Raw genomic sequence first — 12,205 nt, 5'->3', positions numbered from 1 at the left:
TCAGCTACTCACTGGGAGGCTTGAAGCAAGGCACGTCACGGCTCAGCCTCCGTTTCCCCATCTGTATAATGGAGGCAATACGCGGGAAGGAGGCTGAAACGAGTTACTTCACATGAAACGCCGGTACACAGGAGGCTCCCAACACTGTCAGCTGTGAGAACCAGCTGACGGCCCCACCTGCTGGTTCTGGACAGCTGTCCCAGAGGCTGAAGAAGCCTGTGACTCCCCCGCCCCATCAGAGAGCCCCCGGAAGGAACACACACAGCGCCAAGGGGGTCCAGTTGAGGTGGGAGTTTATTTCTGCCAGAGCCTGGAGGCTGGGAGGATATGGGGCCTCCTCCAGCCCCCACAGGAAACTCCAAACCTAATTGTGATCACACAAGAGCAACCAGAAGGGGGGGGGGGGGCGGAACACATGGGGGAGGAGAAGAGGTGATGGGGGGGTTCCCTTCTCCCGCTGCTCTGCAAGGGTCAAAGGTTGGTGGAGATCTGGGGCTCCGGCTGCTGTCACTCAGAAGTTCCGGGGTCAGTGGAGAGTGGAGAGGAGGAGGGGAAGAGGGGGGAGAGAGGGGGAGGGGAATGGGAACCCTGGCTTCCGAGGACAGGGGAGCCATGCTCCCTTGCTTATAAAGATCATTAACAACTTAAGGAGGGAGGGGAGCCCTATGGGGCCACAGCTTGCTAACTGCTCCCGGATTTCCTTCCAAGCGAAAGCCCTCCTCCACGTTGCCCTGCTCCCCTGCTCCCGTGTTTAGGGGTCCATGGGTCTCAGTCCCTGCCCCCTCACATGGGGTTGGTAAGTGCTATAGTGCCAAAGGCTGGCACCATTTTCAAAGTGCAAGAAGCCAGAGGTTGGGTTCCCGGGACAGGCGCCCCGAGGGACCAGGGGCCAGGGAGGGAGGGGCCAAAGCTGGGGGCAGGGCGGGGTCACTGGGGCTGGGGCGCCGCCGGGGGCTCGTCAGGCTCCGGGGGTGGCGGCCCAGACCCGGCCTCCTCCTCCTCCATCTCCTCCTCCAATGGCACGCCCTCCTCCAGTCGGAAGACCTGGCGCACCTTGCGGGTGGTGAGGGTGAGGGGGCCGCGTCTGCAGGGGGGACGAGAGACCGAGAGATGGCGGTTAATTGAGGGGAGCAGGGGAAAAGTGAGCGGGAGCTACGGGAGAAAGAATACAATGGGGGGAGGGGCAGAGAGAGATGGGGGCGGGGCTTATGGAGTGACGGTGCGCATGTGCAGGTGACCCTACCGGAGCCGGTTCCTCAGCGCGTTCAACTCGCGGTTCATGGCCTCCGAGGACTCTGTGACATCTTCCAACTCGTGCTGCAGCCGTCGGCGGACCGCTTGCGCCCGGGACGCCTCCTCCTCGGCTTCCTCCAGCTGTCGCTTTAGCTGTTTCACCCGAAGGTTGCCCTTCTCCACCTTGGTGGACGCAGAGGTCCAGGTCAAGTCCGGGTGTCGGCCTCACCCACTCCCTCGGCTCTGGGCCGCATCCCTCCTGCCCCACCCCACCCCCGACTCTGCCCTGCGCTTGCCTTCTGTTCATGCTTCGTTTTGTTCTAGATCCTCTTGCCAGCCTCTACCCCAACTTCAAATGTGAGACTGTCCCCCCATGTGGTCTCAGAGGGGTCTTTCTATGTCCAGAGCTGACCCTGTCCCTCCCCTGCTCAAAGCCCCCCTCCCCCCACCCCCATGGCTCCCCAGTGGTGCTGGGACAAGGTCCCAGGCCTTCAGTCTGGCATTCCAGGCCCTGCAGGGTCTTCTTCTTATAAACCCATTGGTCAGATCATCTTCACTAAGACCCTCCCTAAACCCTGTCCAGGGGGAAGCCACATATGATCTGCCTCTCACCAATCCCTCTGGCCTCATTTCTTCTTTTTTAAATGTTTATTTGTTTTTGAGAGGGCACGCAGGGAAGGGGCAGAGAGAGAGGGAGAGAGAGAGGATCTGAAGTTGGCTCCATCCTGACAGCAGAGAGCCCGATTTGGGGCTCAAACTCAGGAACAGTAAGATCATGACCTGAGCTGAAGTTGGACGCTTAACTGAACCACCCAGGTGCCCCGGCCTCATTTCTTATCACTCAATCTTCCTGCTCCATTCTTCTCTCTAGCCACACTGCTCTGCTCTTCACTCTAAACTCACCGAACTTATTTCCACACCCCAGGGCCCTTGTACCTGCTGTTCCCTCTGCCTGACTCTTCCTGTCCTCTCAGTTCTCAATTCATATGTCACCTCCTTAGAAGGGATTTCCTGCCCCGTGCCACCACCCCCAATCTAGGGAATATTCCCTAAACCTCATGTCTCCTCTCTTCATTCACTTTTTTCTTCATAGCCCTTGTCACATCTGTAATTATCTTTCCTTAATTATAGGTTTGTGTCTTTATTTTTCTATGCTACAAATGTGAGCTCTGTGAGGGCAGGGACCTTCTCCTCTTTCACAGCCATATCTCCCATGCCAAGTACAGTAGTGGATACCCGATAATTGTGGAATGAATGGCAAATAAGACGCAGCTGAGCTTTTAAGGGCACAGCGACTCTATCTAGAGCCTGACAAATCTGGGATCTGATCCAGGCTCTGTCTCTACTAATTGTATGACTTTGGTAGAAACTATGTCCCCTTTTATTTATTTATTTAAAAAAAAATTTTTTTTTCAACGTTTTTATTTTTGGGACAGAGAGAGACAGAGCATGAACAGGAGAGGGGCAGAGAGAGAGGGAGACACAGAATCGGAAACAGGCTCCAGGCTCCAAGCCATCAGCCCAGAGCCTGACGCGGGGCTCGAACTCACGGACCACGAGATCGTGACCTGGCTGAAGTCGGACGCTTAACCGACTGCGCCACCCAGGCGCCCCGTATGTCCCCTTTTAAAGTTTCCATTTTCTCACCTGTGCATTGGGGCTGGTGAGAGACCGCAAGCATGTATTTAAAAACAAAAACAAAAACAAAAACATGTGGCACAATACTTGGGGCACAGTCACTGCTCAATAAATAATTAAGAACAGGGGCGCCTGGGTGGCTCAGTCGGTTGAGCGTCCGACTTTGGCTCAGGTCATGGTCTCGCAGTTCGCGAGTTCGAGCCCCGTGTCGGGCTCAGTGCTAACAAACAGCTCGGAGCCTGGAGCCTGCTTCGGATTCTGTATCGCTCTCTCTCTCTCTCTCTCCCCCTCCCCTGCTCATGCTCTGCCTCTCTCGGTCTCTCAAAAATAAATAAATGTTAAAAAAAATTTTTTTTAATTAAGAACACAGACTGCCGCCAGACTGCTGGGGTTTGATCCCAGACTCCCATCTCTTACTAGCTAAGTAATCTGAACAATTTACTTCCCTTTTCTGTGTCTCAGTTTTCTCACCAGAATGAGAGGGAAAATAGTAGTACCTAGGGTTCCAATAAGAACTAATTGTACCACGTGTTATGTCTGTAGCACAGTGCCCGTCACATAGAAAGCAGTCAATAGGGGAGCCTGGGTGGTTCAGTTGGTTAAGCATCTGACTTCAGCTCAGGTCATGATCTTGTGGTTCGTGAGTTCAAGCCTCGCATCAGGCTCTGTGCTGACAGCTCAGAGCCTGGAGCCTGCTTCAGATTCTGTGTCTCCCTATCTCTCTCTGCTCGTCCCCAACTTGCGCTCTGTCTCTGTATCTCAAAAATGAATAAACATTAAAAAAAAAATAAAGACGAAGAACTCAATAAACATTACACGTTATTTCAGCGCCAGCCTAGCCTCTTGGTAGGGTTTAACTTCTTCCTTCTCCCTGGCTGTCTCAGCTCCCCACCAGGACCTTTTCCTAGATTCCCACAATTTACAGAGGTGCCTCGGTGGTTCAGTTGGTTAAGAGTCCGGCTCTTGACTTTGGCTCGGGTCATGATCTCACGGTTCGTGAGTTCAAGCCCCGAGTCAGGCTCTGTGCTGACAGCGCAAGACCTGCTTGGGATTCTCTCTCTCTCTCTCTGTCTCTCTCTCTGTCTCTCTCTCTCTCTCTCTCTCAAAATAAATAAACTTAAAAAAAAAAATTCCACAATTTACAGATGGCAAAGTCACTGATTCCAGCTCTCTGCTGATGCACCAAGCCCTAGGATGGTATCTGCTCTCAGTCCCAGTCTGGCACCTGCACGTTATTTCTTGTGATGGGAACTCACGGTCTCCACAGACAACACGTGCTATTTCTCTGTCAGTGGAAACCGCCCCCTCCCACTGCTCCCCAAAGACGTGAGCGGCTCACCTGGTCCCGGAGCTGGTCGGCCACCCTCCGCTCCTCCTCCACCTGGAGCACCACCTCTTTAAGCCGCTTCTCAGCCCTGCGCACCAGCTTGCCAGAGAGGATGCGCTCCCTGGAGAGAGGAGTGAAGGAGACAATCAGGAGAGGGGCTCCCAGGGGCTTCTGTCCCCTCGACTTTGTCCAGTGGCCGCGTCCTGTTTTTGGAGCGGCCTCTTCCCTCTCTCCCACCCCCAAGTGGCTCCCACGGTCTACGCAGGCCAGACATGGCTCCCAGCCTCCCGACTCCAGGGCATCTCGTCCTGAACTTGTACCAAGCTGCCGGGTGTTCCTGAAAGTGTCTCCATGCCTCTATCTATTCTCCATCCCCCACAGCGCCTCCCCCCAGCCTCCTCTCAGGGAACTGACCCACTGACCACCAGTCCCCGGGTCAGATTGGGGCACTGTCCTCGCCCCTTCTCTCCTTGGCCCACGCCCAGCCTGTCAGTACCCAAACCCTGTCACATTGCCCCTCCAAACTGTCTCGTCCCTTCCTCTCTGTCCTCCAGCCCTCAGCTCAAGACTTGTGCTCGCCCACCTGGCCTAGCCTGTCCTTTCTCTCTCAACTCCCTTCTCCACCGTCCCTAGTGTCGATGGGACATTCTGGAAGCCCAGAGCTCCCCTCTCGGCTCCCCGGGGCCCTCCTCCCCTTCCCACACACACACACGCTTTCCCTGGACAGGCTCATCTGCGCCCCAGGTTTCCACACCCATCAACAGCCTTTTGTCTGCTAAATGTGTCTCCTGGGCTCCAGCCCGGATCCACTCCCGGCCTCCCGGCCTCGGCCTCCCACCAGACCCTGCACGCCCTTCCCCGCTGGGCTCAGCGCCTTCTCCCAGTCCCGCTCCTCCTCCAGGTTCTCCGTGCTCCACCGAGATCTGCAGGCCAGACGCCGGAGCCATCCTCAACCCCCCCCCCAAAGCCCGCCCCTTCCCTCTCCCGAACTCCCCCATCCCCGTGGCCCCGGCGCATCTGCCCTTTCTCGCGTGGACCATCACCCCCAGGGTGAAGTCTGCGTGACGGGGCCCCTAGCGACGGGCAGCCCCAGATGTGCTGAGAGGCAGGCCCGGGGTGGGGGGAGCGGGAGGCTCCAGTCGTGGAAAGGGATGTGGGGGTGGGGGTGGGGGCTCCAGCTACAGATCCCCCGCCACTCCTTGCTCCCGGGGTGACTTTGAGCAGGTCACCGACACCCTCTGAGCCTCAGTGTCTCCATCTATGTAATGGGGGAGGGGCTTCCCCAGAGACCCCAAACTACATCTCCCATGAGTCCCTGGATAAGAACAACTCCCATGAGCGTCTGGGGCCAGTTCCCACTGCCTGTCCTGAGGCTTCTCACATTCATCACGCTCCCCAGTGAACGCAACATGTTCCCCCAATTCTCCCCAGGCACCAGGACTCTACCCCAAACCCTGTACTCTCCCCCCGACACCCACAACAGCATATCGGCCCCCAGTTCCATTCCTCTGCCCCCCACTCACGCTGTTTCACCTCCTCGTGTCCATCCTCACGGCCCCAGCCCCAGCTCAGGCCTCATTTCCTTCCGCCTGGACCATCACCCAGCCTCCACCCTGGCCTCTCAGCTCCCAGTCTCTCTCTAGTCTGCTCCCAATTTGACCCCAGGGGGGACTTTCTACACCCAGCACTGGCCCTCCCTCTCTCTGGCTCACAGCCCCCAAGGCTCCCCATCTTCCCAGGACAGAGTTCCTCAGCCTGGCATTCAAGGCTCTTGCCTCTCCATCCCTCTCCTAAGTCACAGGCTTCTAGGACCAGTCACCCTCCTCCAGATGCCCTGGATGTCTCCTGTATGAGTCCCCAGGGCTGCTGCTCTGCCTGGGACAGAAATGGCCTCAATTCTCACCTCTTCCTGTATCCACACCCTTTGCAACAGAACTTTACAGCTTCTCTCGCCAAGAGATAGAATCTATTTCTCCATGCCCTTCAATCTGAGCTGGCCACGTGACTTGCCATGGTAACGGGATGCAACAGAAGTGACACTGGCCCAGTTCTGAGTCTAGGCCCCAAGAAGGCATTAACACTTTCCCTCACTCTTGGAACCTTGTCTCTGCCATGTGAACGATCCTGGGCCAACCTGGAGCAGAGACGGGTCGGCCTCGCTGTCCCAGGCAAGGCCTTGGGCATAGGAGAGCTCATCCAAGACCAGCAAATCCATCTAGCTGACTTGGCTGAAGACGCATGAATGAAACCCCGGCACTCAGATCAGCGGAACCTATCAGCCAGCCAAAGGCTCATGAGAAATAATAAATGGTAGCTGTTTGAAACCAGTAAAGCTTAGGCTTCTTTGTTATGCAGCTAGAGCTGACTGCTACATTACTGCTTAACTCCTACTCTTTTGTTTTTAACAATATATTTTATTGGTTTTTTTAAACGTCTGTTTATGTTTGAGAGAGAGAGAGAGGATGACCGGGGAAGGGGCAGAGAGAGAGGGAAACAGAGGATACAAAGCAGGCCCTGCGCTGACAGCAGTGAGCCCGGGGCTCAAACCCATGAACTGTGCGATCGTGACCTGAGCTGAAGTCGGACGCTCAACTGACTGAGCCGCCCAGGCACCACTTAAATCCATTCTTAGTTGCAGTGCAGTTACTTACAGCCCAAAGCATCCTAAGTGAGATGGGAAATCAGCAGGCATAAATAATATGATGCCTTTTGGATGTTTCTAAGCCAGGTGCTTATAACGCAGCTCTCCTCCGTCTCACGACCAGAGTGTGGGGAATCACCCTCCAGCCGTGCCCTCCCCTCCCACCTACCTGCTCTCCTGCTCCAGCTGCTCCTCAGCCTGGGACAGTTTAGACTCAAGGGCGGCAATGATCATCTTCTGGCGGGCCCGGGCCCCGGCGTCCTCCTCACCCAGGCGCCCCCGGAGCTCTTGGATCTGTCGCTCCAGCTGCTGCCGCCCGCTCTCCGCCTTGGCTGAGAAACTGCGCTCGGCTGACAACTCTGTAGTCAGCGAGTCCACCTGTAGTAGAGGCAAAAGCAGAACTATCGTGGTGGCATCTTGGAAGAAGGTGGTAGGTAAATTCAGGGACCTCCCAGTTAAATGAGTCGGCAACTGTTAAGTGCATAGCACAGAGCCTGGTACGTACTAAATACACAATAGATGTCAGCACATCTTTTTCCTGATTGGCGGATCAGCCAACAGCAGCGCCAACCCCCGGTTTTAACGTTTTGGGTAGTTTTTTTTGCTATTTTAACACGTCCACAAGACTATCACAAACTTGTTTCAATGCTATGAACTCTACCTCTGATTGTGAAAGAGTCTATTGCAAGGGTTATCACACTTTTGTTTGCACCAGGATCATCTGGGGAGCTTGTTTAAAAAAAAAAAAAAAAAAAAAAAAAAAAGATGCAGACTTCAGGGTCCCACCCTCCAAAAACTCCGCTTGAGCAGATCAGGAGTGGGGTCCATGAATCTGCATTTTTAACAAACACCTCGGGCAGTTCTGATGTGGGTGATGTTCTGGGGTCATTTTAAGAAACGCCAGCTGAACAAATGGTAGCTACTACATTGAGAATTTTTAAACGCGCCCCTAATAATAGTTTCCGTTTATTTACTCAGCTCGTATTCCGAGCGAGGTCCTGCACCGGGGAGACGGAAATGAGTCAGATCCAGTCTGATTCATGCCTTATTTCACTTTGCCCTCATGGGAACACATCAACACGGTGATTAGCATATGCTCTCTCTTTTTTGTAACTTGTCAGAAAATGAAACGGTGATGTGGAAAGTCAGAAACTGATCAAATATGCGGCTTTACGAGTTAACTAAAGGCAAACGAGTCAGACGCTTAACCGACCGAGCCACCCGGGCGCCCCCCCCCCCTTTTTTTAAGTTGACTTATTTTGAGAGGGTTAGAGACAGCCCGAGTGCGGGAGGAGCAGAGAGAGGGAGAGGGAATCCCAAGCAGGCTCCATGCCTCTCGCAGAGCCCAACGCAGGGTCTGAGCTCACACAACTGTGAGATCAAGACCTGAGCTGAGATCAAAGGTTGGACACTTAGCCAAATGAGCCGCCCAAGCGCCCCCAGAATGTGATCTTCTTTGGAAAATAGAGCCTTTGGAGCTGCGATGAGTTGAATTAAAATAAGGTTATGCCAGATGAGGGTGGGCCCAAAACCCAATACGACTGGCATCCTCATGAGAAGAGGAGTCACAAACACATACAGAAGACACGGAGGCCAGGTAAAGACGGGCGCCGACGCCAGGTGCCCTCATCTTTCTCTGAGAATCTGAGCTACGTCCTTCCATTTTCTCGCAGCACTAAGTCTTGCTGTCCAAAATCTGATGACCGGTGAATTTCCTTTTCCTTGTGGATTGCTTGCTCATGTTTTCCTAGCCACCTAAAGGATTTCTGCCGCCTCTAACACACGCAAGTTTTACTAGCATCGGTCTCGGTATCGGTCTTGACGGGTCGATGTCCTCCAGTACTCAGCGTGCTCTTCCCGGATGTCGCTTCCCGCTGTATCGTTTCAGGAAAGCTTTCTCGCACTACGGTCTTAGGTTATTCGCTCTGTCTCCCTGCTTGGGTCTTCTTTGGGGACTCTCAGTACCGTACGTTGGGTCTTCTTTGCCTGTCTTCAATATTTGCAATTTTCGGGGCGCCTGGGTGGCGCAGTCGGTTAAGCGTCCGACTTCAGCCAGGTCACGATCTTGCAGTCCGTGAGTTCGAGCCCCGCGTCGGGCTCTGGGCTGATGGCTCAGAGCCTGGAACCTGTTTCCGATTCTGTGTCTCCCTCTCTCTCTGCCCCTCCCCCGTTCATGCTCTGTCTCTCTCTGTCCCAAAAATAAATAAACGTTGAAAAAAAAAATTAAAAAAAAAAATATTTGCAATTTTCTTGGAAATCCCTTTTTTGGCGTCTTTTAAGTTTCATTTTGATTTTTTAAATGTGTTAAATGCTTATTTATTTAGAGAGAGAGAGAAAGCATGCACAGGGGAGAGGCGGAGAGAGAGAGAGACAGAGAGACAGAGAGAGAGAGAGAGAGAGAGAGAGAGAGAATCTCAAGCAGGCTCCGTCCACACTGCCAGCGCAGAGCCTGACGTGGGGCTCGATCCCATGACCCGGGAGATCATGACCTGAGCCAAAATTAAGAGGCGGAGGCTTAGCCGACTGAGCCACCCAGGCGCCCTAGTTTTATTCTGATTTTTTATAAAGTTCTCCTTTTCAACAACAGCCAACGATGTGGGCTGGGGGTGTGCCTGGGTGGCTTAGTTGGTTGAGCGTCCGACTTTGGTTCAGGTCATGATCTCACGGCTCGTGGGTTCAAGCCCCACATCAGGCTCTGTGCTGACAGCTCAGAGTCTGGAGCCTGCTTCGGATTCTGTGTCTCCTCTCTCTGTTCCTCCCCTGCTCACGTTCTCTCTCTCTCTCTCTCAAAAAATAAAGATTTTTTGGGGCGCCTGGGTGGCGCAGTTGGTTAAGCGTCCGACTTCAGCCAGGTCACGATCTCACGGTCCGTGAGTTCGAGCCCCGCATCAGGCTCTGGGCTGATGGCTCGGAGCCTGCAGCCTGTTTCCGATTCTGTGTCTCCCTCTCTCTCTGCCCCTCCCCCGTTCATGCTCTGTCTCTCTCTGTCCCAAAAATAAATAAACGTTGAGAAAAAAAAAAAATAAAAAAATAAAGATTTTTTAAAAATTAAAAAAATAAATAAATAAAGACAGAGTCCCTACTCTCGAGGTGTTTACATTCTGCTGGGGAGATGGACAGCATACAAGCAAGTAAATATATAATATAGTTTCAGGTAGTCATAAGGGAAAGGGAGGAGATCAAAGCAGAGAGAATGGAGGGGAATTGCGGGTGAGAGGGTGGCTGTTTCACACAGTATGGTCAGGGAAGGCTCTTACTGGGAATGAGACATGGGATGGTCTGGGGTAAGAGCTTTCTCTCAGGAAGAAGGGGGAAAGCAGGTGCAAAGGCCCTGAGGTAGGAATACACTTGGCAGAGTCAAGAAATAGTGAGGAGGCTGGTGTGGCTGGAGCAGAGTCAACCAGGGATGGAAAGGCTAGAGAAAAGGTCTGAGGTAGCCAGGGACCACAGTGTGGGGCCTTGTTTGCGACTGGGCTTTTGCTACAAGTGAAATCATCACCCTGGAGTATGACGGCCTCTCCTACTGGTCTAGGTGCTCCCCAAGGGCTGAAGCTGGGGTCTCGCTCTTCTCTGAATGTCCAGCGGTGTCAGGGCATGTCCCCTGAGAAGTCTCAAAATGTGTTTTTAAAAATTAATGAGGGGATGGGGCGCCTGGGTGGCTCAGTCGGTTAAGCATCCGGCTTCGGCTCAGGTCATGATCTCACAGTTCATGGGTTCAGGCCCCACGTCAGGCTCTGTGCTGCTAGCCGGAGCCTGGAGCCTGCTTTGGATTCTGTGTCTCCCTCTCTCTCCGCCCCTAAATCACTCACATTCTGTCTCTGTCTCTCTCAAAAATAAATAAACATTAAAAAAAAGTTTTTTTTAAAAAGAATGTCTTTAAAAAAATTAATGAGGGGCGCTCTGGTGGCTTAGTCAGTTAAGTGTCTGACTTCAGCTCAGGTCATGCGTGATCTTACAGTCTGTGGGTTCGAGCCCTGCATCGGGCTCTGTGCTGACAGCTTGGAGCCCTGGAGCCTGCTTCAGATTCCGTGTCTCCCTCTCTCTCTCTCTCTCTCTCTCTGCCCCTCCCCTGCTCGTGCTCTTTCTCTTTCAAAAATAAATAAATAGGGGAGCTCGAGGTGGGTCAGTCAGTTAAGCGTCCGACTTCGGCTCAGGTCATGATCTCACAGTCCGTGGGTTCGAGCCCCGCATCGGGCTCTGTGCTGACAGCTCAGAGCCTGGAGCCTGTTTCGGATTCTGTGTCTCCTTCTCTCTCTGCCCCTCCCCCACTCACACTCTGTCTCTGTCTCTCAAAAATGAACAAATGTTAAAAAAAATTAAATTCTAAATAAATAAATAAATAAATAAATAAATAAAGTAAATAAACATTTAAAAAATCAATGAAATAATCGGGGTGCCTGGGTGGCTCAGTCAGTTAAGCGTCCTACTCTTGATTTTAGCTCAGGTCAGGAAATCATGGTTCGTGGGACTGAGCCCTGTGCTGGGCTCTGTGCTGACAGTGCGGAGACTGCTTGAGATTCTCTCCCTCTCTCAAAATAAATAAATAAGCATTTAAAAAAAATTGACGAAGTCATGGAGACACAGGTCTCTCTTTGGAAATCCCATCCCTCCATTGTCTGCCTGGCAAACTCTTAACTTCCAGCATGACCTCTTAAGACATCTCCTCCAACAGGAAGTCTTCCCCGATAGCCCTCAGCCTCCAGGCGGGGTCAGAATTCTCTTCTAAGTCCTCACAGTGTCTTGTGCTTCCTGCATTTTCATTTGTATTTCTGTATTGGGAGAGTCTGTCCCCTCCATCAGACTAGGATGTCCTTAAGGGCAGAGATCTGGAATGAGCCATCCCCAGGTCCCCAGCATCACCCAGAATAGGACCTCAGCCTCCAGAAGCCTCAGACAGTATTTATAAATAAATCTACAAATGGAAATATGCTTCTGTCTGCTTAGCTGCCTCGCTCCTACTTATGCTTTAAAACCCCAGCCAAATGCCCCTTTTTCCACCTGCTTTCTTCTGATTCTTGCAGCGTTCTCTCCTTCCCTCCCTCCATCTCTCTGCTGGACTGAAGATACTTCCTTTTTTTTTTTTTTTTTGGAGAGAGAGAGAGAGAGAGAGAGAGAGAGAGAGACTGCACGTGAGAGACAGAATCTTAAGAAGGCTCCATGCTCAGCATGGAGCCCGATGTGGGGGCTCGACCCCAGACCCTGGGATCATGACCTGAGCCAAAATCGTCAGACGCTCAGCTGACTGAGCCACCCGGGCGCCCACCTCCCGGACCAAAGATACTTGTATTATCACACGTGCCACCTTACCCACGTCCACGCAGTGGATGCGACCAGGTCGCAGTGCAGCGACCCACGTAAGTACTCTC

The 12,205-nt window shown here is 53.0% G+C and overlaps 1 protein-coding gene across 1 annotated transcript in view; it reads right to left on the bottom strand.

Moving 5' to 3' along the window:
• Positions 1 to 276: 276 nt before the first annotated feature.
• Positions 277 to 12,205, bottom strand: part of MYH14 (myosin heavy chain 14) — a 91,274-nt gene continuing 79,345 nt past the window's right edge. The window contains exons 39-42 of the mRNA XM_047837341.1: positions 7,009 to 7,217; positions 4,211 to 4,319; positions 1,244 to 1,416; positions 277 to 1,084 (exon numbers count right to left, since the gene is read on the bottom strand). Of these exons, the coding sequence (XP_047693297.1) occupies positions 928 to 1,084; positions 1,244 to 1,416; positions 4,211 to 4,319; positions 7,009 to 7,217 (648 nt within the window). The 3' untranslated portion in view covers positions 277 to 927. The remainder of the gene's footprint in view (positions 1,085 to 1,243; positions 1,417 to 4,210; positions 4,320 to 7,008; positions 7,218 to 12,205) is intronic.

The sequence above is a fragment of the Prionailurus viverrinus genome, chromosome E2, assembly GCF_022837055.1.
Source record: "Prionailurus viverrinus isolate Anna chromosome E2, UM_Priviv_1.0, whole genome shotgun sequence".
Lineage (NCBI taxonomy): Eukaryota > Metazoa > Chordata > Mammalia > Carnivora > Felidae > Prionailurus > Prionailurus viverrinus.
Note: the sequence above shows the minus strand (reverse complement) of the source record. Positions and strands in the feature narration are given on the sequence as shown.